At 43.2% G+C, this 26277-nt stretch overlaps 1 protein-coding gene across 1 annotated transcript in view; it reads right to left on the bottom strand.

Annotated features, from left to right (window-relative positions):
• The window catches only part of LOC140731245 (hemicentin-1-like), a 379087-nt gene that overhangs the window by 264494 nt on the left and 88316 nt on the right, over nucleotides 1-26277 (bottom strand). Inside the window, 9 exon segments of the mRNA XM_073052779.1 lie at nucleotides 1716-1811; nucleotides 2697-2891; nucleotides 3259-3417; nucleotides 5303-5416; nucleotides 5682-5809; nucleotides 16635-16779; nucleotides 18384-18656; nucleotides 20414-20535; nucleotides 25462-25606. Of these exon segments, the coding sequence (XP_072908880.1) occupies nucleotides 1716-1811; nucleotides 2697-2891; nucleotides 3259-3417; nucleotides 5303-5416; nucleotides 5682-5809; nucleotides 16635-16779; nucleotides 18384-18656; nucleotides 20414-20535; nucleotides 25462-25606 (1377 nt within the window).

Below are 26277 nucleotides of genomic sequence, written 5' to 3'. Positions count from 1 at the left end.
GCTGGCTTATTTTACATCGGCATCTGGAGTCCATTCTGCAGAATGGGATAAAATATTCCACATGCACTGATCTTCCAAACATCATTGGCATGGCACAGGGTGTCATGGTAGTGTAATGGTTAATGTAACACTATTACAGCTCCAGCTGTAAGTTCGGGGTTCAACTCGCACCGCTGTCTGTAAGGAGTTTGTATGTTCTCCCCGTGACCATGTGGGTTTCCTCCCATATACATTAGGGTTAAACATACAGTCTAGGTCAAGGTTACAACCTATTTTGGTTCACCACTATTACAAAGACATTTAGCTTAGGATTAGTGAGTTGTCGGCATGTTTTGCTGGCACCAGACGCATAGCAACACTTGCGTGCTGCACAATTTTAGTGATTTAATTTGATGCAAATGCTGCACTATATGTTTCAATGTACAGATGATAAATAAAACTAATCTAAATGTAACTGTGTGTAATAATGTAACCATGTGTAATTCTTCACATCATCACTCCAGCAGAACTATTATCATTCCAGTTGGGACACCAGACAGAGTTTTGCCTGCTCAGTCACAGAAAGCACAGAGCAGTATAAAAGAAAGTGCTGTGTTGATTCATGGGACACTACCACTAAGGAGTGGTTTGTAAAGTATCTTTAGTCAGGAGAAGTTTATTTGTTATATACATGCATGTAGTTAAATAACAATAAACTTCACTTGACTAAAGAGAGACTCAGGATGTTTGGGGAAGTACAGAGGTCCAGCCAGTGAGGTGCCACCTCTTGACTCCTTAGCCGAGGTTTAATCGCAACCTCCCATGCTGTCCATGTAGAGACTGCACATTCTCACTGCAAACTGCCCTAGGTATGGAGGTGAAATAGAATCCAAGGATAGTTGATAGGAATTTGGGAACAATAAAATCTGTGTGGGCTGCTACGTGTAAAAAATGAGAGTTGCCACAGGGTCCTAGTGCCCCCGTGTTCCCATTGACGGTAGCCGCAGGGTCCTAGTGCCCCCGGACCCTGTTCTCGTTGACAGTTGCCGCAAGGTCCTAGTGCCCCCGGGGTTTGTTCCCATTGACGGTTGCCGCAGGGTCCTAGTGCCTTTAGACCAGTTTCCACGCTATATCTCTTGATGACACTGTTCAACAGAACTGAGATGACCTACAGGGGTCATCAAGTTATGGCAAAAGTCAGGAATAAATTTAAGGAAATAAGAAAGAGCAAAATGTAATGTAAAGTAAAAGTGCCTGACATAGATAAGTATTAAAATATGGAGTTTTCAACAACCTAGCACCATTGAAGCAAGCTTTACTTGTTTTATACCTATAATCATGTGGCTAAGTACAGCTCCAATGCCAAATTAAAGTTTGTCATGGCACCACTATGGTTGGCCCAGTCAAAAGTTGCGACAAGCCGGCATTTAGGAGGGAGATTGAAAATTTGGTTGAGTGGTGACACAACAACCTCTCACTCAAAACTAAAGAGCTAATTATTGACTATAGGAGGAAGAAACCCATGAGCCAGTCCTCAGTAGGGGATCGGAGTGAAAGAGGTTTTACTCTGTTAGAGGTATCTCTGTTCTGAAATGTTTCTCTTTCCACAGAGGCTGGGTGACCTGCTGAATGTTTCCAGGATTTCCTCTTTTATTTTTACAGGGGGGAGGAACAGGAATCCTGAAAGAGATCCATCAGGACAAAATACTTCTCTGCTTTCACATCCGGTGACTCACCAAGACCGGTGACGGTCAGTGCCATTTCTCCACGGATCACTCCAAACTGGTTCCTGGCCTCACAAACGTACGTGGCCTCGTCATCCAACCACACATCTGTAAAGAGGAAAAAACAAATGAAGCTCCAGCACTGGCGGGGAAATTGAGCAATGAATTCCGCAGACTCACCACCCTTTTGCAAAAGAAATTCCTCTGCATCTCTGTTTTAAAGGGATGTCCTTGAATTCTAAGGCTGTGACCACTGGCTTTTGATCTACTTAAGGTACAAATTTGTAATCACCTGTCTGTTTGGAAAGGAAGATGACAATGTCCCATGTTCCTGATAAAATCACGTTACTTAAAGCATTTACTTCCCCACCAGCAGCCCACTTTGTCTCAAATGCAAAGGTATACTGTGACCACTTACAGAACTATCTTTGACAGAACTTCTCAAACACAAGCACAAAGAAAGCAGGCAACTGGAATCATCACCGCCAGCACCTTACCCTCCAACCCCTGAATTGATTGCGAAAATACGGCAAGAACGAATGCGGCCGATCGATCGGGTGGTGAATCGACCGGGCCTCCAACGCACAAGAGGCACTCTCTTTTGGCGCGTGCTTTCGATTTAGCGCACGAATTAGCCTCAGGGGGCTTGGTTTGTCGCTCCCGCGCTGTAATTTGTGCAGCGTAAACCGTTCCTAACATGACTCGGTAAAAATGTGTAATCCTACTGCTCTGTTGCTGTTTTTGTTCTGCGTGTATGTAATATTCCCCCTCCCCCCAAGTCAGAAATAATCCTGGCTTTGAAATAAATCATCGCTGGGTTTAAAACCTGGAGTTCCTCACCTAATAGCCTGACTGGACAGTTCATCCCTCACACCGTCTACAAGAGGGAAGCTGCTCACCTCAGGCTTCCTGCAGACAATGGTACTAAATATTGGCTTTGCCAGCAGCACCTACACTCCAAAGATCGATGAGTTGAAAACAGCCTTTACTTACTCTCTATAAACAAGCCACCAGAGCCTAACTGGGTAACAAGGCTCATCGAATCAGCTTTGGTGAAGATGGGCTGTCCATCAGTTCGCTGCCATGTGATCTGTGGAGAGGGATAACCTTCCGCACTGCAAGGCAACGTCACATTCTTACTGATGGCCACGGAGACATCAGACGGAGCCTCTGAAAACAGGGGGGCAGCTGTGGAACAGAAGAGGGGCAGAACATTACCACCCAAGACACCATCAATTCACAACCAGTCCCACATGGTGGAGGCTATGCAGCTTTCAATCCAGGCCAGCCAGACCCAAACAACAGTAACTTTCCCCAAGCAGTAAAGTTGATCAACACCTCCACCCACTAACCCACCCCACCACCACTAGTTTATCATTTCCTGTCAAAGTCATCGTGTATATAGACGCACCTAGTGGCACTTGACACACAATCAATGTATATAAGCAATTTATAACAATTTTTTTCATTTTCCTTTAAACTTATGTGCTGGAAATGACATGAAACCATCTTGAACTGAAAGACTACCAGTGAATCGTGTTGTAGGGTAACTTACAACCAACATCCAACGTGACCACAGCAGCAGAAGAGCCTGCTTCGTTGGTTGCTACGCAGGTATACACTCCAGCATCCATGTCCTGCACGTCCATTATCATCATTGTTCCTTGAAGAAGATCGACTTTTGCAAATGGCACCAGAGTCATCTCCAAATCATCTGCTCAGCACAAAGTCATAACATCATTACGCACATCGAGACATCGAGGTCGATAGGTTCTTCATTAGTAAGGGTGCCAGAGGTTACGGGGAGAAAGCAGGAGAATGGGATTGAGAGGGATAATCATTATGGTAGAATGGTGGGGAAGACTCGATGGGACAAATGGCCTATTTCTGTTATGTCTTATGGTTTAAGACTCAGAAGAAAGCATTTTGGAGCAGTAAACCTATCATGATTTAAGTCATTTTCTCTCTCTTTTTCTGTCCTTTCTGTTATAAAATGGGAGCCTCTCATCTTGGGGATCATTTCTTTCTTTGGGCCGTTTAGTAAACTTCCTGATTCTATATGGAAACATGGAAAAGACTGGGAATTCTGAGCAGCAGCTCACTGAATCCATATTTTAAGATTCCATTGATTGAATCACCGAGGTAATACTGTGCTATTCCCATGGTCCTAAGCAGTATGACATCTACTACTCCAGGGTCAGCAGAAAGGGTCATTGGCTGTAGTCTACCATCACTGCAGGACTTATACGTGCCTAGGACAAGGAAGCGGGCAGGAAATATTCATGGTGCACACTACACACCCAGCATACACCCTTGTCCAAAAACTTCCTTCTGGTGTGCACTACAGGGCTACTGAAACAAAATCTTCACGTCAGCTAAATAGTTTTCCCCCTACGCAGTTATTCTGATCAACCATTCTAGTTAGCCCCCCACCCCCTCTATCATTATCTCATTCACTGCATTGGACTGTAAACCGTTTAAACCACTTTTTATAATGCAGTTGGCATCGCAAACACATAATGATATTTATGCACAATTTATTCCATATCCGTACTTCTAACTTTACTTTTTATATAATTCTTTATAAGTGTTGATGTTGTTTTTTGTCGCATGCTGCACTCTGACCAACACACCACAGCAAATTCCCAACACTGGGCAACCTGCCGAGCAGAGCACACAAGATAACACACGCAAAGTGCTGGAGGAACTCAGCAAATCTGGCAGCCTCTGTGGAGGGGAATAAACAGCTGAGGTTTCAGCCAAGACCCTTCAACAGGCCAGGAAGGTCAAGAGGGCCGAGGTTAGAATAAGAATGTGGAAGGGAGGGGAATGAGTACAAGCTGGCAGGTGATAGGTGAGACCACTTGAGGAGGGATGAAGTAAGACACTGGGAGAGGATAGGTGGAAGAGGTGAAGAGCTGAAGAAGAGTGGATCAGTGGACCAGAATCAGAATCAGGTTTATTATCACTGACATATGTCGTGAAATCTGTTGTTTTGTGGCAGCAGTACAGTGCAATACATAAAAACTCTATAAATCACAATTAGATAAATATACAGCTAGCCTCTTTCCCCTCACTCCATCTTTTTATTCTGGCATCTCCCCCTTCCTTCTCAGTACTAATGAAGGGTCTCGGCCTGAAACTTCGACTGTTTATTCTTTTCCACAGATGCGGAGTTTCTCCAGAATATTGTGTGTTGCTTTGGATTTCCAGCACCCGCAGGCTTTCTTGTATTTATATATATTGCTTTTGTTGTTCATAATAGGAGGTGCAAAAGGAATGCAAAAATAGTGAGGTACTGTTCATTGGTTCACTGACCATTCAGAAATCTGATGGTGGAGGGGAAGAAGCTGTCCCTAAAACTATGGAAGTTAGGGAAGGAGGAAGGTACAAGTGGGAGGTGATAGGTAGGTGAGGAGAGGTGGGGTGAGAGGGTAATCAGAATGAGGAATGGGAACAGAGAGATGGAGGGAGATGGGAGAAATCGATGTTACAGAAGTCAGCACACAAGGTGTTGTACTTTCAGCGACAACACGCTGCCTTGCTCACTCTGTTGTCAGCCAACCCATGTGATGCGGTGTCCAGAGAAGTCTAAGTACCTTTGTACCATCTGACCTCGGGCTGAGGGATCCCTGTAGCTTGACATTCCAGCAATGCTGCCTCAGTGACCACAGCAAGAACCACCGGATTCGGCGCGGAAACCGTGGGCGTCTCTAGATGCACAGAAACAATGACATCAGGAAAACCAGTGCCTCTCAGATGTTCTGAACCAAACAGATCACTCCCTGCATCCTGTTATTCCCTTTTGAAAGTATTCAGCTTCCCTGACTGTAACAACAAAGAGATCAAGACATTTTGATGGAATTAAGCCCTAAAGCCATTAGATCGAATGAGTAGGCCCTTCACCCTCTAACCTGAAACACCACGTGCCAGCAGTTGCAATTCCAGGTGCATCTTCCTGCCCACTTGCCCACTTACCTGTGTACTTGAGTGTCGCTTCCTCCTGAGCTGTTCCAACCGTATTTGACGCAAGGCAGATATAGCTCCCTGCATCCTCAGGAACGGCGTCTTTCAGTATCAAGGTACCATGTTCACTGATGTAGAGTCTGAGATGATAATAAAAGTTTATTAAGAAGGCTGAACTCTGATTCAAGTATATTTAGTACTTTTATAATCTTACTCAAAATTGGTTTCCAGATACTTTTGCAAAGTAGGTACATCATATTGAAGTACACTGCTGGTATCATCAAGGCATACTATCTGATTAAAGGACACCAACAAGAGAGGCCAACTATCAGGAAACCCCAGATACACAGTGAGCTCACTTCTTTGAGCTAGATTTCCAAAACCTGCTTCATAAACTGGATGCTTGATAAATTGTACTTCAGAACTGTCACCGTTTACCCACCTCAGCCGACTGCAGTCAGAAATTTCTCCCTGCAGACTCTAATGGAGTTCTGAACTTCAAGTGCCATGCCTTTTCCTTCAGAGCACTCACAAGCTTGGACATCCTATTTTAGTCAAAGAGCAAGGGAGCTATAGGCTGTAAACATTACAGTACCATGAGATCCTACTGTGCAGAAGAAGACCATTTGGTCCTTCATGCTTTAGGAACAAGCTACCCAATGAGTCTTGATGAAGGGTCTTGGCCTGAAACATCGACTAGACTCTTTTCCGTAGATGCTGCCTGGCCTGCCGAGTGCCTCCAGCATTTTATGTGTTTTGTTCTGATTCCCAGCATCTGCAGATCTCCTACCGTTTGCAGTCCTGCTCCCCGTATTTTTCTCCATAACTGCAACCAGTTCATCTTCAAGCCTACGTTCAATTAACCTATGGAATCAAATTCTGTCACATTGATTCCTATGCATCTCGTTCCTTGGTGTTCAGACTGCAGACCCTTGCCTCCAATGCTCTAGGTAATGTAGCTGATTTCACAAGGAATCTATAGGAGGTAAAATAGGAAATAAAATGCCGATGCTATATATTCATGAGGTAAATAAAACCCATCTCTCCTTCATATAAATTAGCCATTCTTTCAGTCCAGGGCCAAACGCAACATACAACACACTGAGCAACTCGGGGCTAGGCAGCATCGATGGGCAACCAATGTTTCAAGTTGAGACCCTTCATCCAGACTTGATCCTGCATTCAGTTCTTCTCAGATGTACGTGCTGTCTTCAAGAGGTTTCTATTCAGTAAACTTCCTAGAAATGTCAAACATTACTTCTTTGAAGAATTGCTGGTGGTTAAGGAAATGAAACTCTGTTTGAATAAAGAAAATCGTTCTAAAACCAACTATTCCCACCGCAATGGCCAGACTGACAAAGCAGCTGGGTGGTCTCTGGAAAAGAGAGAAATGCAGAAGGAGGTTCCAGGCCAATGAAGGAAAAAATAATTACATTGAAAAATTCCTTTCACACACTCACAATCACAGGGATTATCTCATCAAATGGTCTGTAAGAGGTATAAAACATGTTAGCACAGTGAATTCCCTTCTCTCTCTATTCTCGACTATTTCATCATTACACTATGGAATTTGTACATAGTCTGACTTTCTTCCTTTGACTGGAGCACATACTCGCAATGAGACAACTGCTATATTGTTTGGCCAATCAACGATCTCCAAGGCATTAAACACAGACCCAACTTCTGGTGGGCCCAGGCAGCTGGGTTGGAATAGTATTCAGTTTGATCTAATGCTCAAGTCAAACCAGTCGTCGAAGGAGGGCCAACAATTAAATCATTTATCTTGGTTAAGTGTTAATGATGTGCCCATACTGTTAGTAAAGAACCAGTAGCCTTACTCGTAGCCAAGGTTGGATATAATTACTCTGAAGTATGAACACATCCATGTTATTGACACAACAGAAATGATAATCCCCAGATATTGTCCCTAGCAACAGAGTTTGGAGTTACTCACAAATAAATGTTTAATTCATTACCAGAAATAATTTCCTTCTATCCCCTTTTCAATGTTACTAATTGGCTATCTTTGTTTTATTACTGTAAACAAATGCTTTTATTGGCTAACTTCAATTATTTTTATTAGCTGTCATTTCCACAGGGACCATTGTTGTTACTGGCCAATCCTGCTTTCAGTAAATTGCTTCTTGGGCCTTTTTGCAGATTTGAACTTTTAGATTCCTGCAACCACTTTAAACATGGAGTTAGGGTTGTTTACAAGTGCACGTGTGTACGTTTTCAATATAACTTGAGAAGACAATATGGTTCCTTAGCTTGACTTCATCCATCTTTGGTTTACAGCTTCCAAACAGAGTTCAAAGTTCAAAGTCAATTTCAATTTACTATCAAAGTACACAAAGTATATGTCACCATATACTACCCTGAGGCATCCACAGTACAACAGGAGCCTGACGATTGATGGGTAATAGCTGTTCCTGAGCCTGATCGTGTGGAACTTACAACTCCTGCACCTCCTCCCTGACGGCAGCAGTGGGAAGAGAGCATGGCCTGGATGGTGAAGGTCCTCGATAACGGATGCTGCTTCCTTTTGGCAGAGCGCCTTGTAGATGTGCTCAGTGGTGGAGAGTAAAGGGGCCTGAACTATTATCAATTGGAAAACCCAGGTGCGTAAGAGTTGATCAGATCTTGATAGAAAATGCTGTACCTCTGCATTAACCTGCCAGCAATTCTACACATTCCCTTGCTGCTAATGAGATCCCAGACTTGCAAGCTGTTCTGCAGAAGGATTTTACTCAAAGACACACGAGTGATTTCTCATTAAGTCCAGCAATGAGGCATGAACTTGCTGCTTTATCCCAGTACATACAGACTGAATCTATGGCCATTGATTTCATTGGAGAAGTCACTGCACTGGCGAAGGACGAGTGCTAGTTAATATAGGCTGGGGGAGTAAGGGAAGGCATGGACAAAGGTAACAGCATGCTCTGATATTTCTCCAGGGCCTCATGGGGTTCCTCCTGTCTTTCCTGGTCACCTGATAATAACTTCCAGTTTACCTGTCCAATCTGTTGTTGGTGATTCTAGTCAAAGAGTGAAATGTAAGGGATCTATATACTGAACAGTACAGGTTCAGGGATCTATATACTGAGCAGAGCAGGTTCAGGGATCTATATACTGAACAGTACAGGTTCAGGGATCTATATACTGAGCAGAGCAGGTTCAGGGATCTATATACTGAACAGTACAGGTTCAGGGATCTATATACTGAACAGTGCAGGTTCAGGGATCTATATACTGAGCAATACAGGTTCAGGGATCTATATACTGAACAGTGCAGGTTCAGGGATCTATATACTGAACAGTACAGGTTCAGGGATCTATATACTGAGCAGAGCAGGTTCAGGGATCTATATACTGAACAGTACAGGTTCAGGGATCTATATACTGAACAGTGCAGGTTCAGGGATCTATATACTGAACAGTACAGGTTCAGGGATCTATATACTGAACAGAGCAGGTTCAGGGATCTATATACTGAGCAGAGCAGGTTCAGGGATCTATATACTGAACAGTACAGGTTCAGGGATCTATATACTGAACAGTGCAGGTTCAGGGATCTATATACTGAACAGTACAGGTTCAGGGATCTATATACTGAACAGAGCAGGTTCAGGGATCTATATACTGAGCAATACAGGTTCAGGGATCTATATACTGAACAGTGCAGGTTCAGGGATCTATATACTGAACAGTACAGGTTCAGGGATCTATATACTGAACAGTACAGGTTCAGGGATCTATATACTGACAGAGCAGGTTCAGGGATCTATATACTGAACAGTGCAGGTTCAGGGATCTATATACTGAACAGTACAGGTTCAGGGATCTATATACTGAGCAGAGCAGGTTCAGGGATCTATATACTGAGCAGAACAGGTTCAGGGATCTATATACTGAACAGTACAGGTTCAGGGATCTATATACTGAGCAGAGCAGGTTCAGGGATCTATATACTGAACAGTACAGGTTCAGGGATCTATATACTGAACAGTACAGGTTCAGGGATCTATATACTGAACAGTACAGGTTCAGGGATCTATATACTGAACAGTACAGGTTCAGGGATCTATATACTGAACAGTACAGGTTCAGGGATCTATATACTGAGCAGAGCAGGTTCAGGGATCTATATACTGAACAGTACAGGTTCAGGGATCTATATACTGAGCAGAGCAGGTTCAGGGATCTATATACTGAGCAGAGCAGGTTCAGGGATCTATATACTGAACAGTACAGGTTCAGGGATCTATATACTGAACAGTACAGGTTCCGGGATCTATATACTGATCAGTACAGGTTCAGGGATCTATATACTGAACAGTACAGGTTCTGGGATCTATATACTGAACAGTACAGGTTCCGGGATCTATATACTGAACAGTACAGGTTCAGGGATCTATATACTGAGCAGAGTAGGTTCAGGGATCTATATACTGAACAGTACAGGTTCCGGGATCTATATACTGATCAGTACAGGTTCAGGGATCTATATACTGAACAGTACAGGTTCCGGGATCTATATACTGAGCAGAGCAGGTTCAGGGATCTATATACTGAGCAGAGCAGGTTCAGGGATCTATATACTGAACAGTACAGGTTCCGGGATCTATATACTGATCAGTACAGGTTCAGGGATCTATATACTGAACAGTACAGGTTCAGGGATCTATATACTGAGCAGAGCAGGTTCAGGGATCTATATACTGAGCAGAGCAGGTTCAGGGATCTATATACTGAACAGTACAGGTTCAGGGATCTATATACTGAGCAGAGCAGGTTCAGGGATCTATATACTGATCAGTACAGTTTCAGGGATCTATATACTGAACAGTACAGGTTCAGGGATCTATATACTGAACAGTACAGGTTCCGGGATCTATATACTGATCAGTACAGGTTCAGGGATCTATATACTGATCAGTACAGGTTCAGGGATCTATATACTGAACAGTACAGGTTCAGGGATCTATATACTGAACAGTGCAGGTTCAGGGATCTATATACTGAACAGTACAGGTTCCGGGATCTATATACTGAGCAGAGCAGGTTCAGGGATCTATATACTGAACAGTACAGGTTCAGGGATCTATATACTGAACAGTACAGGTTCCGGGATCTATATACTGATCAGTACAGTTTCAGGGATCTATATACTGAACAGTACAGGTTCAGGGATCTATATACTGAACAGTACAGGTTCCGGGATCTATATACTGATCAGTACAGGTTCAGGGATCTATATACTGATCAGTACAGGTTCAGGGATCTATATACTGAACAGTGCAGGTTCCGGGATCTATATACTGAACAGTACAGGTTCCGGGATCTATATACTGAACAGTACAGGTTCCGGGATCTATATACTGAGCAGAGCAGGTTCAGGGATCTATATACTGAACAGTACAGGTTCAGGGATCTATATACTGAACAGTACAGGTTCAGGGATCTATATACTGATCAGTACAGTTTCAGGGATCTATATACTGATCAGTACAGGTTCAGGGATCTATATACTGAACAGTACAGGTTCCGGGATCTATATAGGATAATCCTGCACTTAGAGTTACCATGTTATATTTGCTGAATTCAACAAAAGCCTGTTGACATCCTGTCACTATTAACCTTTGGCATTAAAAATAAGCCCCATAATGTGTAGAACGCAGAAAAAGGCTGTTGTGACTTCTGTGATTCAATGAAAGCGACAGAGGGTGACAGGAGGCATTTGAAACGAACAAACTCATTTGCCAGTTCGGAAATTGCTTCAACTGAGATGTTGAAGTGTTGGGATGGACAGTCGTTTTGGATCGACTCTAGATCATGGTCTCTGGGAGCTTTGCTGTCGCTTGCAGGCCGGGTGGTGGGAGGTTGATGCTTTTGCTGGAGCAAGTGGGAGGAGGACTGACACTTTTGCTGCTGATTGAGTGAGGGAGGGGGAAGGGGGGCTTTGGGGTTCTAACATTTTTCTATCATTTATTCTTTGTGTTTTCCTTCTGTCTCGTGGAAGATTTCAGGTTGTATGCTGTATAGATTGTCTGGTGCAGTATTAAATTGAACCATTGAACCACTGATAACAATCAAAGACTCAATACAGTGGAAGCAATAATTCAGCTTTAAGTTACCCAGGCAAAACTGTGAAGAGACCTCATCAAAATTCAGCTCAGGTCAACCAGGCAAGATCTACCTTTCTACCACTGACAAACCAATTAAGTTCAGACCAAATACTTTAAGACTGCAAAACAAAGTTAATTAATTAAGAAGCTTCCCCTCCCCCCTCCACATTTCACTCTTTTTCTATGTTGCTAAGTAAAATGTAAAAGATTAAAGATCTTTATTCTTTTCCTACCTTTAACAAGCCATTGAAATTCTGATCAAATAAATTAGGAGTGCAAATTGATGTCAATTAACATAAGAGATTTTTCACATTTTGCTTCTTTTCACTGGAACATAGAAATCAATCTGAGTTTTTGTAACTCTTCACTTCTGATCTGTCGCCATTGGAGTTAGGAGGAGATTCTCACCAACTGGCAGACTTTATTGCTCTTCCTGACTAACATCTTGACATATCCACTCAGCAGCCACTTTACCAAGTCCCTCTTGTACCTAATAAACTGACAACTGAGTACATGTCCATGGTCTTCACCCACTTTAACATTCAAAGTGTTCTTCACTCACAGATGCACGCCACTGTTGTAACGTGTGGTTATTTGAGTTACAGTCACCTTCCCATCAGCTTGAACCAGTATGGCCATTCTCCTCTGACCTCTCTCATTAACAAAGCACCCACAGAACTGCGGCTCGCTGGATGTATTTTGCTTTCCATTTTTAATTCTAGTGACTATCGTGCATGAAAATCCCAGGAGATCAGCAGTTTCTGAGATACTTAAACAACCCCATCTGGCACCAACAATCATTCCACAGTTGAAGTCGCTTCGATCACATTTCTTCCCCGTTCTGATATTTGGTCTGAACAACAATTGAGCCTCTTGACCGCATCTGCACCCTTTTATGAATTGAGTTGCTGCCACATGATTGGCTGATGAGATGTTAGCATTAATGAGCAGGTGTACCTAATAAAGTGGCCACTGGATGTACATTGTGTGGGAGTCATTTTTTTTCACAGGACAGGATCAAAGACAATTCACAACAAAGAAGGAAGCCACTTGGCACATCTTGTCTGAGCCGGTCGGAAAGGAACTTATCCCATCTTCCTGTAATAGGTCTTCAAGACCACAGGAGTGTATAGTTTAACAGTGAGGTGAGCTTCTATCTCCACTAGGGCAAACCTCTATCACCCTCATCTCCAAGTTAAAGTCAAAATTCAAAGTCATAGTAAATGAAGACAAACTGTGCAAATAAAAAAAAATTCTGAGAACATGAGTTGTAAAAGAGTCCTTGAAAGAGTCTGTAGGTCATAGAATCATTCAGTGCTGTGGTCAATGAAGTTATCAACACTAGTGCAGGAGCCTGATCAGCGAAGGATAGTAACTGTTTCTGAACCTGGTGGTGTGGGACCTAAGGCTCTCGAAGGCAGCAGTGAGAAGAGAGCATGGCCTGGATGGTGAAAGCCCATGATGATGGATGCTGCTTTCTTTCGGCAGAGCACCTTGTATGTACTAAATACTGGAGAGCAAAAGGGCCTGAACTATTAGCAAATGGAAAACTCAGATGAATTTCCAGCTTGATGGAAGTAGTGAAAAGGAGCATGGCCTGGATGGTGGGGTTCCTTGATGATGGATGCTCCTTTCCTGTGACAGCACAAATATTTCTACCAATTACTTTAAATCTTTTCCTTCAACTAAGGGAAGTAATTACTTACTGCTTTCTCTCTGAGTCTTTCAGAATTATGGTCTCTGTTCCAAAGAACATAACCTTGGTTTATCGAATCTTTCCCCTTGGGTACTTTTAAATGAGAAATTGACGTTGGTGCTGGGCCAGTTCAAGATTGCAAATCTGGAGATGAATCTCAATAAAGAGCGACAATGTCAAAAATATCATTCCTCCAAAGTTCCTTGGCACAAGTAACAGTATTGCTTTAATAAACTTTAATAGAGGAATATATAGATTTCTTTATGTGTTGTGTGTGAGTAATATGCACTATGTATTCCTACATTTTATGGTCTTATATCTTAAGCATTTTTTGTTCTCCTTGGTCTGGAGGAATGTTGTTTCATTTGGTGGTATACACGTGTACAACTGAATGACAATAAACTTAAACTTGAACAACAACTTGCCAATCAGGCAGGCCGCCAGACTGGCTTCATAAAGGACTGGAGGCTTCATAGAATGTTAACCAAGCTATGTTAATAGAACCATGGAGAGCATTCTAACTGGTTGCATCACCGTCTAGTCTGGAGAGGCCACTGTACGGGGTCAGGAAAAGCTGCAGAAAGTTGTAAACTCCACCAGCTCCACCGTGGGCACCAGCCTCCCTAGTATCAGGACACATTCAAAAGGCGATGCCTCAAAAAGGCAGCATCCATCATTAAGGACCCCCATCACCCATGATATTCCTTCTTCCCATTGCTACCATCAAGGAGGAGGTACAAGAGCCTGAAGATACACACTCAGTGTCTCACGAACAGCTTCTTTCCCTCCTCCATCAGATTTCTGAATGGACAATGAACCCATGAACATTTTAAGACTGTGGATTGCAAAGTACTGCAATTGTCCAAAACACCTTATAATCCAATACACCTTGTTAATAGTCCAATACACCTTATCAGTAGTCCAATACACTTTACTAATAGTCCAATACACCTTATCAGTAGTCCAATACACCTCATTAATAGTCCAATACACTTTACTAATAGTCCAATACACCTGACTCCACAATCTATGGACTAACTTTCAAGGACTCTACAAACCTTGTTCTCACTATTATTTATTTATATATTTACTATAACTATCTTTATTTGCATGGTTTGTCCTGTTGCACATTGGTTGTTTGTCGGACTTTGTGTGTAGTTCTTCATTGATTCTATGTTATTTCTTTGTCCTACTGTGAATGCCTGCAAGAAAATGAACCTCGAAGTATTATACGGTGACATTATACTTAGTTTGATAATAAATTTCCTTTGGAGTTTGAAGGAACTGGGTACTGGTAAGTTCACAAGGTCAGTGGAAGCGGAGGCCCAGTGAGCTTAAGGAGAATGTGGGGAGACGCAGTTGGGGGGGGGGGGTTTAAAGGGAGACCAGGATATTGGGGCTTGGTGAGTCTAAAGGCAGTACAGAAAACATCACCCAGAGAGTGGGTGGTATGGTAGCACAGCAGTTAGCACAACGCTATACAGCGCCCCTGATCACCGATTGAGGTTCAGTTCCTGCCCTTGTCTGGAAGGAATGTGTACATTCTCCCCACGATTGCCTGGGTTTCCTCTGGGTGCTCTGGTTTCCTCCCACAGTCCAAAGACGTGCGGGTTACGGTTGGTAAGTCGTGAGCGTGTTATGCTCACACTAGAAGCGTGGCAACACTTGCGGGCTGCCCCCAGCGCACAGTCAGATTGTGTGGGTCATTGACACAAACAACGCATTTCACTGTGTGTTCCAATTCTTCGATGTGCATGTGCCAAGTAAAGCTAATCTTTAGTGTTTAAAATGCAGGACCATCAGATTTTCAAAACAACTGGGGAGCAGCTTGATGGAGTTTGACTATAATTAAGATACTGGGCTAGCAGCCAGAGTTCTGGACCATTGATTCATTGACATGAGGTTGAGTTCCACAGCGGCAATCCAGACAGAAATAAAAACCTGGAAACATTCTCCTCTTCGAGCCCTATTCTATTTCACTGAGATCACTCCTCATTCTTCTAATCCAAGGAGAGCCGAGTCCACTCTGTTCGGTCTCTCTCACAAAACCGGTTACTGGAGGCAGAGCGGAGTAATAACGGCGCTAAACGGCAACTCCTTTGCTTGCATCTTCGGAAACTGCTCCATTTCCATCTTTAATATCTTTATTTTCCCCTTCCAGGGTTCTTTTGAAGAGCCTGACCCGGAGTTACACGCTGACTTTGGTTCTTTGCAGGAATGGGACCCGCTCTCAGGGTTTCATAACTGGCCGTTGTTCGGCACGCCGAGGGCTCAGTCTGAGAGTCCGGCTCGAATTTGGAAGCCTGGGATCTCGGGGCTCTGGAGACGGGCAGATCGAAGGTCGGTGTCACGGGAGAAGACCCGTGTGTCATTGGGGGAGTCAAAATATCTACGCTGTGTGTCTGGAGACCTGAGACCTTCAGGCACAGAGCCCAGAAATAGCAATGTAACAGACTTTTAATATCATAAACCAGTGAGTTGTTTGTTATGTCTCCTCACTGGCTGGGAAAACGGAGACACCTCCTTCTCCCTCATTAGGGAGAGAGAAAATCTGTGGTATGTCGAATGTCGGTGTGAAATGCAAAGTCTTTGGGGTAACTGCAAGTCTGTGTCTTTGCTATTGCTTTGCTTACACCTGAGTGCTCAGTGGTGGGTGCTGATGCTTTTTTTGCCGGTGGGGGGAAAGGGGATAGTTGATTTGCTGCTGTTTACACGCAGGAGGGAGGGGAGCTGGGGGGGGACTTTGGGGTTCTAACGTTTAACTGTCATTCATTCTTCGGGGCACTCCTCTGTTCTCATGGATGTTTGCAAAGAAAAAGCATCTCAGGATGTATATTGTATACATTTCTCTGATATTAAATTAAACCTTTGAAACCCCACATCACAGGAATTAATATGGTGAATATTTGTGGCATTCCCTGCCTGATATTCCTTTCCTGGTTGAGTCAATTCCAACAGAGATGAGCAGGGCCAGCAACAATGCCTGTCCGGCCCAGCTGACTGATGGGGTGTGCTATCCTCTGAGCTGCCGGGCCAGATCAGCCAATCACACCTTTTTAATGTGACCACTCGGCATGAGACGCATCGAACCTCTTCCTCTGTTCCAATACCTGAAATGGGACAAAGCCCCAGCTCCCTCACCTGTCACTGCTGATCAAAAACGCACCCTCACGGATCCAGGCCACTCCGGGATCAGGATAGCCAGCTATCACCACGCAGTCAATGTGGACCTCTGCTCCCCTTGAGAAGCTCTGTGCGCTGGGGTTCACAGAAACACGCGGGGCCTCTGCAGACAAAGACACAAAACAAGACACCTGAAACAACACACGCAAAATGCTGGAAGAACTCGGCAGGTCAGACAGCATCTGCGGAAATGAATGAACAGTTGACGTTTTGGGCCGAGACTTACTTCAGAACTCCTGAAAAACCTGAAGGTTGATTAACTCCATTTACAACATAATAATCAGTTCCCTCACAAATACAGAACTACTAGAAAGTTCCATCATTTTCTGTTTTTATTTCAGGTTTCTTTCAATTCCTTGACATTACCATAGCAGAGAATCTGTCTTGGAACCAGCACAGAAGTGCCATCACAAAGAAAGCACGACGGTGCCTCTACTTTCTGAGAAGTTTGCGTTCATTCTGCATGCCATCTGAAACTTTGACAAACTTTTATAAATGCACAGTAGAGAATATCCCGACTGGTTACATCATGAAACACTGATGCCCAGGAATGGAGAAGCCTACAGAAAGTGAAGGATACAGCCGAGTCCATCGCAGACAAAGCCCTCCTCTTCGCTGAGCACATCTACAAGGAGCATTGCCGTAAGAAAGCAGCATCCATCATCAAGGACCCCAGTCAGACCCCACCTGGAGTACCGTGCTGGTCTGGTCTGGTGCTAGTCTGGTACTGGTCACCTCACTACAGGAAGGATGTGGAAACCATAGAGAGGGTGCAGAGGAGATTTACAAGGATGTTGCCTGGATTGGGGAGCATGCCTTATGAGAATGGGTTGAGTGAAATCAGCCTTTTCTCCTTGGAGTGATGGAGGATGAGAGGTGACCTGATAGAGGTGTATAAGATGATGAGAGGCATTGATCACGTGGATAGTCAGAGGCTTTTTCCCAGGACTGAAATGGTTGCCACAAGAGGACACAGGTTTAAGGTGCTGGGGAGTAGATACAGAGGAGGTCAGGGGTAAGTTTTTTACTCAGAGAGGTGGTGAGTGCGTGGAATGGGCTGCTGGCAATGGTGGTGGAGGCAGATACGATAGGGTCTTTTAAGAGACTTTTACATAGGTACATGGAGCTTAGAAAAATAGAGGGCGATGGGTAAACCTAGTAATTTCTAAGGTAGGGACATGTTGGGCACAACTTTGTGGGCCGAAGGGCCTGTATCATGCTGTAGGCTTCCTATGTTTATATATGTCACACCATGCTCTCTTCTCATGACTACTATCAGGCAGGAGTAAAGGATCCTTAGGTCCCACACTACCAGGTTGTAAATTATTAACTTACAACCATCAGGCTCCTGAACCACTGTGGATAACTTCACTCACCTCAACGCTGAACTAACTCCCCAACCTATAGACTCACTTTCAATGACTGTACTGCTCATGTTCTCAGTATTATTTATTTACTTTTTTCATTATTCACACAATTTGTCTTCTTTTGCACATTGCACATTGGTTGTTTTGCACATTGGTCTTTACTATTTATATTTTTTCATAAACTCTATTATATTTTTATGTTCCATAAATGCCACCAAGAAAATGTAACATATTGTGACATGTACACTACGTTCACTGGAAATGTTATTACATTTCATGCAATAAAGCCATCAGGTTTTGCCCAGTGGATACACAGAAGGCAGTGTAGAGCCATTCTTACCGGGAACGAACAGCCACACCGAAGCTTGACTCCAGCCGTACATATTGACCGCCACACATTCATAGCGGCCCGCGTCCTCAGGCTGAATGTTCCGAATTTCCAGAGATGAGTTCCTCAGAGGAATAATTCGCTTATTGTCAGTTTGCAGCTCGATCCCATCACGCATCCAGGTAATGTTATATCGGACGCTTCCAAGGATTGTGCATGTCAGGACCACCTGATCCCCCGGGAATGCGGTGACGTTTTGAGGAATCTCCACACTGGGAGGTGGCTCTGGAGAAATAGTTAGCGGCAATAAAGGAAGATACGAAGTGATATGAAATAAAGATCATTCTTAAGAACATCACTATCCTCAGTGTAGAATCTCCACACTGGGAGGTGGCTCTGGAGTTTCTGTGCAACTCTACAGAAACTTCCAGATCAAAAAAGAACTTTTGGAATAATTTTGGACCCAAAACTACTTCCCACAATTAAATTAATTTAAATATATGGAAGATTAAGGTTATCCATAAAAAGGATAGATTTAACAAACAATGGAGAAAGTCCAAAAAAGGCTTTGTGATCTAAATACACAGATTAGAATGTGCAGAAAGTAATCAGAAAGGAAAATGAAACGTCAGCCTTACAATGAGAGTACTAAAAGGATAGAGGTATGCAGTGATACAAAGCGCTGGGCTGATTACACTAGGAGTGCTAGGATTAGGACAAAGTAAATTCTCCAGAATTATATCTGGACTTCAAGGGTCAGATTAAAAGGGGAGATTGCACTAACTAGGGCTGCAATCCCTGGAACCTGGGAGTCACTTGATTGGAATATCCCAGATGTAAGAAAGAAGTGATGGGGTCAATAGAGAGAAACTCGCACTAACTGGCTCAAAATATTAAGCCCAATGTACGTTCTGCCCATTCAGTAATCTGAAACAGAATTTTCAAGAGTAGGGTTAGGAAATATTTCTACATACAACAAAGGGGTTGTAGATGTAAACTCTCTTCTTAACATTACATCAGCGCAGATAATCTGAAATTGAGTTATTCTAGTTAACTATAGGATGAAGCAAATGCAAGAAGAGAGAGCTAGGACACAGATTAGTTAAGAGGGAATAAGCTAAGTGCTATCCTTCTAAGTTTGAAAGCACATGGAAGGAGTTGAAAAGTTCCCTTAACTGAACAGTAATGGTTACCCCCCGTGCACTAATTAGTTACTATTTTTCTAACTCATAGCTGGTTATGTCACAGCCAAAGTCTACAAAGCTCTCATCGAGCAGCCTCACGATTGAGCAAAGGCATGTCAGGAAAATGAGCTTCGGCATGTGGGAGTGAAACGAGAGGGTGGGGGGAGGATGATGGATTTATGACAGGCCAAGTCCTGTATTTGATGTGTACGTTGAAGAGGCCCGGAGCAGAAACAGGTGACCCAAATGAGGGAGGGAGGCAGGCAGGCTGAATGCAACAGGGAGGCAATCACTACTTATCCCGGGACTGGCTTGGAGTTACGATCAGTGAAGTACAGGTATTACAGTGCAGGGGGTAACTATTATCCCTATTTTGTTATTTAAGAGTGGTAAAAGAAAACAGGGAAGTGCAGTCATAGGGCACAACAGCATGGAAACAGGCCCTTCAGCCCATCTAGTCCATGCCAAACTTAACGCTGACAGCTCGTTCCACACTCTCACCACCCTCTGAGTGAAGAGCTCCCCCTCAGGTTCCCCATAAACATTTCATCTTTCACCCTTAACCCATGACCTCTAGTTCTAGTCTCACCCAACCTCAGTGGAAAAAGCTTGCTTGCATTTCCCCTATCTATCCCCCTCATAATTTTGTACGCCTTAAATACAAACTGAAAAGGAAGTACATTTCTAGGAAGGAGAGGGACAAAATGGTATTAAACCAAACAAAAACGACATTCTCAACTTCCCTGTCACATGCATCTTCAGTTCTGGATAATCTGCAGGAAATGCTGAAGTAACAATTTATCCGCCACATCAACACCCACCACCAACATTAGTATCAAAGCCTCAATGATCACTCACCAGTAACAAACAAGTAGGTCCTAGCGAGGCCCGTGCCTGAGTTACTGATAGCCACACAGTCATAAAACCCTTCATCAGATCCAGAAACACCAGGAATTTCCCATGTAGTGTTCACAGTGTCACTGAAAGGATAAAAGTATCATTAATGTTTGTGAGAAACCCACATTCAAAGTAAATCTACAGTGTAACATTGCACACCGAAGAGCAGGAGTGTGGGTTTTTAAGACAAGCAGAAATACCTTTCTTTGACGCTGCAGGTTGTTAAGGCAGATCTACTCCCTCATATGTTGCAAATCAGAATGTGTTTTTGCTTCAATTTTCAAAAAAGATTCGCTTTATTTGTCACGGGTACATCAAAACAGTGAAATGTGGCGTTTACGTCGAAGCAGGTTAGTGAGGATTGTTTTGGGAGCAGCCTGCACCAACGTAGCAAGCCCACAGCTTGCTAACTCTAACCATACATCTTTGGAATGTGGAATTAAGCCAAATGTTTATGGGAAGAACATACAAGCTCCTTACAGACAGCAGAGGGAATCGAACCCAGTGAGTGACTGCAGGTACTGCAAAACGATTATGTCATCCATTGCAATACTGAGCTGCCTCTGTCTTACATCCATGGGCAGAAAACAAATATTGGCAACTACAATGAAAGAAAATTCAAAGATATACTGTAAGTGCATTAGTACATAAAGAACAAGAGGGTAGTTAACAAGAGAGAGGGTTTCCAGATAGAGATATGATGCTAATGTTGAGGTTAAGGCTGACAACTATGAAAAGTTGTAAGGGTAAGAGAGAAAATGGTTATGGAATTATCACCTCTGAAAATGGATCTACTGCCAGGCCCAGATGGAATATATACCAGGCTGTTAAAGGGAACATGCAAACTACATCTTTTCGACCCTTCGTTAGTGCAAGAGTATTGTCAGGGGATTGGAAGACTGCTAACTGTTATTTAAATAGGAGGAAAAGATAACCAGGACAATTAATTTAACTTTGGTAGAGGGAGACTTAATAAAATCAGTTCATGTTGACAGTATAAACCACAGTTCGTGGGCAAGGAATAATCAGTGACGGTCAGCATAAAATTGCCAATGTTTTTCTGAGGAGGTAATGAAAGGTCAAAGAGGGATGTGCACTGTGGCTTGACATGGTGTTTTTTTTTTGTTGACTTTCACCAGGTTTTTGATGTGCCAGCTGGCCAAATAAGTAAAAGCTCCTGGAATGCCAGGAAGTGTGGAAAATCGGATCCAAAGGTGGATGAGTGATAGGACAGAGTGGAATGGCTGCCGGGCAATATTGTACCTGGAAGGCTGCTAGCAGCAAGACTGGACAGAGCTCAGTATTCAGCCCTTTCTTTGCTTTCTGGAATATGTTTGGTTCAGTGGCGGGGGTACGATACAGGACCCTGCAGGTGGAACAAAAGTGCTGGCCACATGTGGCTCTGAGCCGGAAAAATCTAAGCTGCAGGTCTGATCAATCCACAGAAGTACAACCAAAGGAATGGACAATGAGAGTATATTGACTGGCTGCATCCCAGTCTGGTATAGAAATACCAATGCTTTTGAAGAGACAATTCTATACAGATAGTGGATACGGCCCAGTCAATCACAGGAAAAGCACTCCCCACCACTGAGCACATCTACATGAAACACTGTAGCAAGAAAGCAGTATCCATCATCACCAACTCCCATACTCTCTTCGTAACGCTGCCATCAGGAAGAAGTACAAGAACCTCAGGATTTACACCACCAGGTTCTGGAATAGTTATTACCCCTCAACCATCAGGCTCTTGAACCAAAGTGGATAACTTCACTCAACTTCACTTGCCCAATCATTGAAAAGTTCCCACAACCAGCAGATTCTCTTTCAAGGACTCTTCATCTCATGTTCTCAATATTCATTGCTTATTTACTTTTTTATTATTATTATTTCTTCTTTTCGTATTTGCACAATTTGTTGTCTTCTGACTCGGGCTGAACACCCCAGTAGAGCAGTCTTTCATTGATTCTGTTGTGGTTATGATTCTATATGTTTATTAAGTATGCCCACAGGAAAATGAATCTTGGGATGTATATGACAATATATATGTACTTTGATAATAAAATTCACTTTGAACTTTGAATAAATGGCAGAAGTCAAAGTCAAGTTAATTATTATATGCACAAGTCCACGAGCAGTTGCAATAAGAAACTTACTTGCAGCAACATCATATAAGCAGCATTCACAAGAAAAAGAAAAAGTAAACATCAATTATACACACTCAGAGGAAAAAAAATAAAGCTCATTTTATTGCAAAGAGATTGAAGTGGTCACAGCGTGTCTAAACTGTAGTGATTAGTGTTTGCCCGCTGGCTCAAGAAGTGAATGGTCAAAGGGAAGAGGCTTATTGGGATATTGAGTGGTGTGGAGAATCAGAGAGCACACGTTCACAGATTCCTTCATTTAGCAGTCAATAATGGTTTGCAAAAAGGCAAGTGGAATATGAAATGTTTTTAGCAAAGGCGTAGAACATAAGAATAGGGAGGTTATACTAGAACTGTATTCAACACCAGTTAGACCACAGCTTATGCACTGCATATTGTTCTTGTTACCACACCGCAGGAATGATGTAATTGCACTGGAAAGGATGCAGCACAGATCGACAAGAACATTGCTCAACTGCTAAATTGCAACCAAGAGTGAAGAATAGATAATCAAAGAGGCCAAATGGAGACTTCAGTGAGGCAGATAAACTCAAGGGGCTGAAGAGAGTAAACAGAGAGGAATCTTCTCCTTTAGAGGTCAACAAAAATTTTCACTCAGGGTAGTGGAAAGGATGGTAAAAGCAGAAATATTCACCATTTTTAAAATATAGTTAGATATTTACTCAAGATTCAAGCTAGTTTGTCATTCTTCAGTACACTAGTGTAAAGGTGAATGAAATTACTGTTATCTCAGACTGCATGCAGCATAAAAAATGACAATAAATGTAAATATAAAAATTAACAAATAAAACACAATGTACAAGTAATTGTTAAGTGTGGCCGTATATACATAGGATTATCTTATATATTTAGATTGATTGTATGTACATAAAGTGCTGCTATCTGAACATGAGATGACTGATAGAAAATGACAAAATGAAAGGGAAATGATAAATCTTATATACGGCCTTATAAAGTGACATCTTTATCACTTTATACTCGAGGAGCCATCATCTGCATTGCTATGATGCTGGTGTTGGAAGGTGGGATTTGTCTTGAGTGGCAGAAACACATGGTCGCCTTCGAATTTTTACGGTTCAGACTCTTCATCAGGTCATGTCTGTCTGTCTGTCTTCCATCTACTTACTTACTTATTGACATACAGCGTAGAGTAGGCCCTACTGGGCCTTCGAGCCCCCCCCCCCCCCCCCCGGCAATCCCCAGATTTAATCCTATTTAATGATGGGACAATTTGCAATGACCAATTAACTTACCAACTGGTAGGTACTTTGGAATGTAGAAGGAAACCAGGGCACTTGGAGGAAATGCACATAGTCATGGGGCCCCTAACAGGCAGCAGCAGGAATTGAACCTTGGTTGCCTGTACTGTAAAGTGTTGTGCTAACCACTACGCTACTGTTCTGCTACAATAATCCAGACTGACATTCCAGGACAGTACAGAGGGAATGCTGGATCATTAGACCAGCAGAGCCTCTGACGAGTGACTAAACCAATGTCATTTCTGCTCACCATCGAAAGATCCCCTGGCACTATTCCCAAAGAAGAGCAGAGCAATTAATCCCAGTAGACTGGCTCACATTCACTGCTCCAAACGCATTTACTGAAACCATTACCACATGGCTCTTTCTGGGGGACTGGTGTGTTACAAGAGGATGTCACATTTTATATCCATTTCAACAATAATCACACTTCATTAGTCACGGATGAGCGTTAGGACATTCCGAAAGGAATCTATGGAAATGCAACACGCACAAAATGCTGGAGGAGCTCAACATCAGGCCACATCTATGGCGAGGAATAAGCAGTCAACCCTGCAGGCCGAGACCCTTCATAAGGACCGGAAAGGAAAGGGGAAGAAGCAAGGATGAGAAGGTGGGGTGGGGGAGGTGGCAGCAGAAGAAGTACAAGCTGGCAGGTGATAGGCAAATCCAGGTGAGGGAAAACGTGGGTGGCTGGGGAGCGGGAATAAAGGAAGAAGTTGGAAGGTGAAGAGGTAAAGGGCTGAAGAAGGTGGAATCTGATAGGAGAAGACAGTGGACCATAGGAAGAAAGGGAACCAGAGGGAGGTGAGGAGAGGGGAAGGGGTAACAAGAATAAGGAGTGTAAAATGAGGGAAGGTGGGAAGGGGGTAGAAACTACCAGAAGTTAGAGATATGAATGTTCATGCCATCATGTTGGAGGCTAACCAGAATGTGAGGTGTTGCTCCTCCAACCTGAGCTAGGCCTCCTCGTGGCTGTAGAAAAGGCCGTGGACAGACATGTTAGAATGGGAATGGGAAGATAAATTGAAATGGATAGCTACCAAGACAATCTGCAATACTTTTTATTTCTTTTTTCCACTTCACTTGTCTGTTAACCTCACAATCTACCTCGTCGGGGCCTTGCACCTTATGTCTGCCCGCACTCTAACATGATTATTCTGCATTCTGCTTCACTTTGTCCTTGTGCTACATTGATGTACTGACCTGATGAAATGATCAGTATGAATGGCTTGTAAAACAAAGATTTTCACCGTACCTCAGTACACATAACAACAGTAAACTGATTTCCAAATTTACCAGTAACTTAGTTCGATATTGGCACTCCCTGCCCATGTTTCAGTGTGTCCCGTTCTGTTACGTGTACACAAAGCAAAAACAACAAGAGATTAGTCTGATTAAGTGTTTCGACTGAGTCATGTGAGTAAATGTACCTGCTGGGCAGCTTACAGTGTGGGAGAGATAACTGAGCCTGCTGAGATGAAAGCATGTGTACTCAAAAGCCCATGCCGAAAGAGAGAGGCCTCCATGTGCAGGAAGTCCAGTCCATTCACTGCACGATCACGTTCCCTCCCCACCCACTCACTCAAACAGTCGGTCAGGCTGAACTTTGGTCCCTCTTCGGATGAGCCGCATGGTGAAAGGAATTGGACTCTCCACAGAGCAAGGAATCGATGCCGATTGCTGGTAGAAAGAGCGCACTTGGCCAGGCATGCTCACTTTTGGAGGCTCTAAATCAAAGCACACAAAAATAAGTTATGTATATCGTCATTGGACGATCAGAACATATCACAGCCAAACTAAAGAACCCATCCGTAGGTCAGTGGCATCTTTTTATCCAAGAAATCACATGGGCAGGAATGATGCCACTATGGAAAGATACCCCTGAACTATAATGGTGTATTTCACAGCAAATAATTTAATTCAATTCCACGTCATTGAATTAAATTTGGTGGCGAAACGTGTGCCAGCGCTTGCTCCCAGCACACTCTTGGGTGTGTTGGCTTTTAACACAAACACGTTTCACTGTATGTTTCAAGGTACATGCGATAAATAAATTTAAATCTTGAATCTTAAATTATTTGTCATGATGCACTGAAAACAGAAGACAGAAAGGGAATCTTATTAAAGTGTTTTGGGATACAGAGAGGGCTTGGCAGGGCAGGTGCTGAGTGACTTCTTCTCCTGGTCTCATGGCTGCATGTTGAGAAAGGGCCCACTTAGGGCCTAAGATGAGGAGGAGTTTCTTTACAGACAGCTGAAGATACTGGAATTCTCAGAGAGATTTGGATACTGAAACTAACAGATCCTTTGAATAAATAGAGAATCTAGGGTTAGAAGGATAAGGTTGGATAGTGAACTTGAGGTCCAGAATCAGCCATGGTCTTAATTTATGTCAGAG

Source organism: Hemitrygon akajei, chromosome 7 (assembly GCF_048418815.1).
Source record: "Hemitrygon akajei chromosome 7, sHemAka1.3, whole genome shotgun sequence".
Lineage (NCBI taxonomy): Eukaryota > Metazoa > Chordata > Chondrichthyes > Myliobatiformes > Dasyatidae > Hemitrygon > Hemitrygon akajei.
This window is presented reverse-complemented; position numbering and strand designations above follow the sequence as displayed.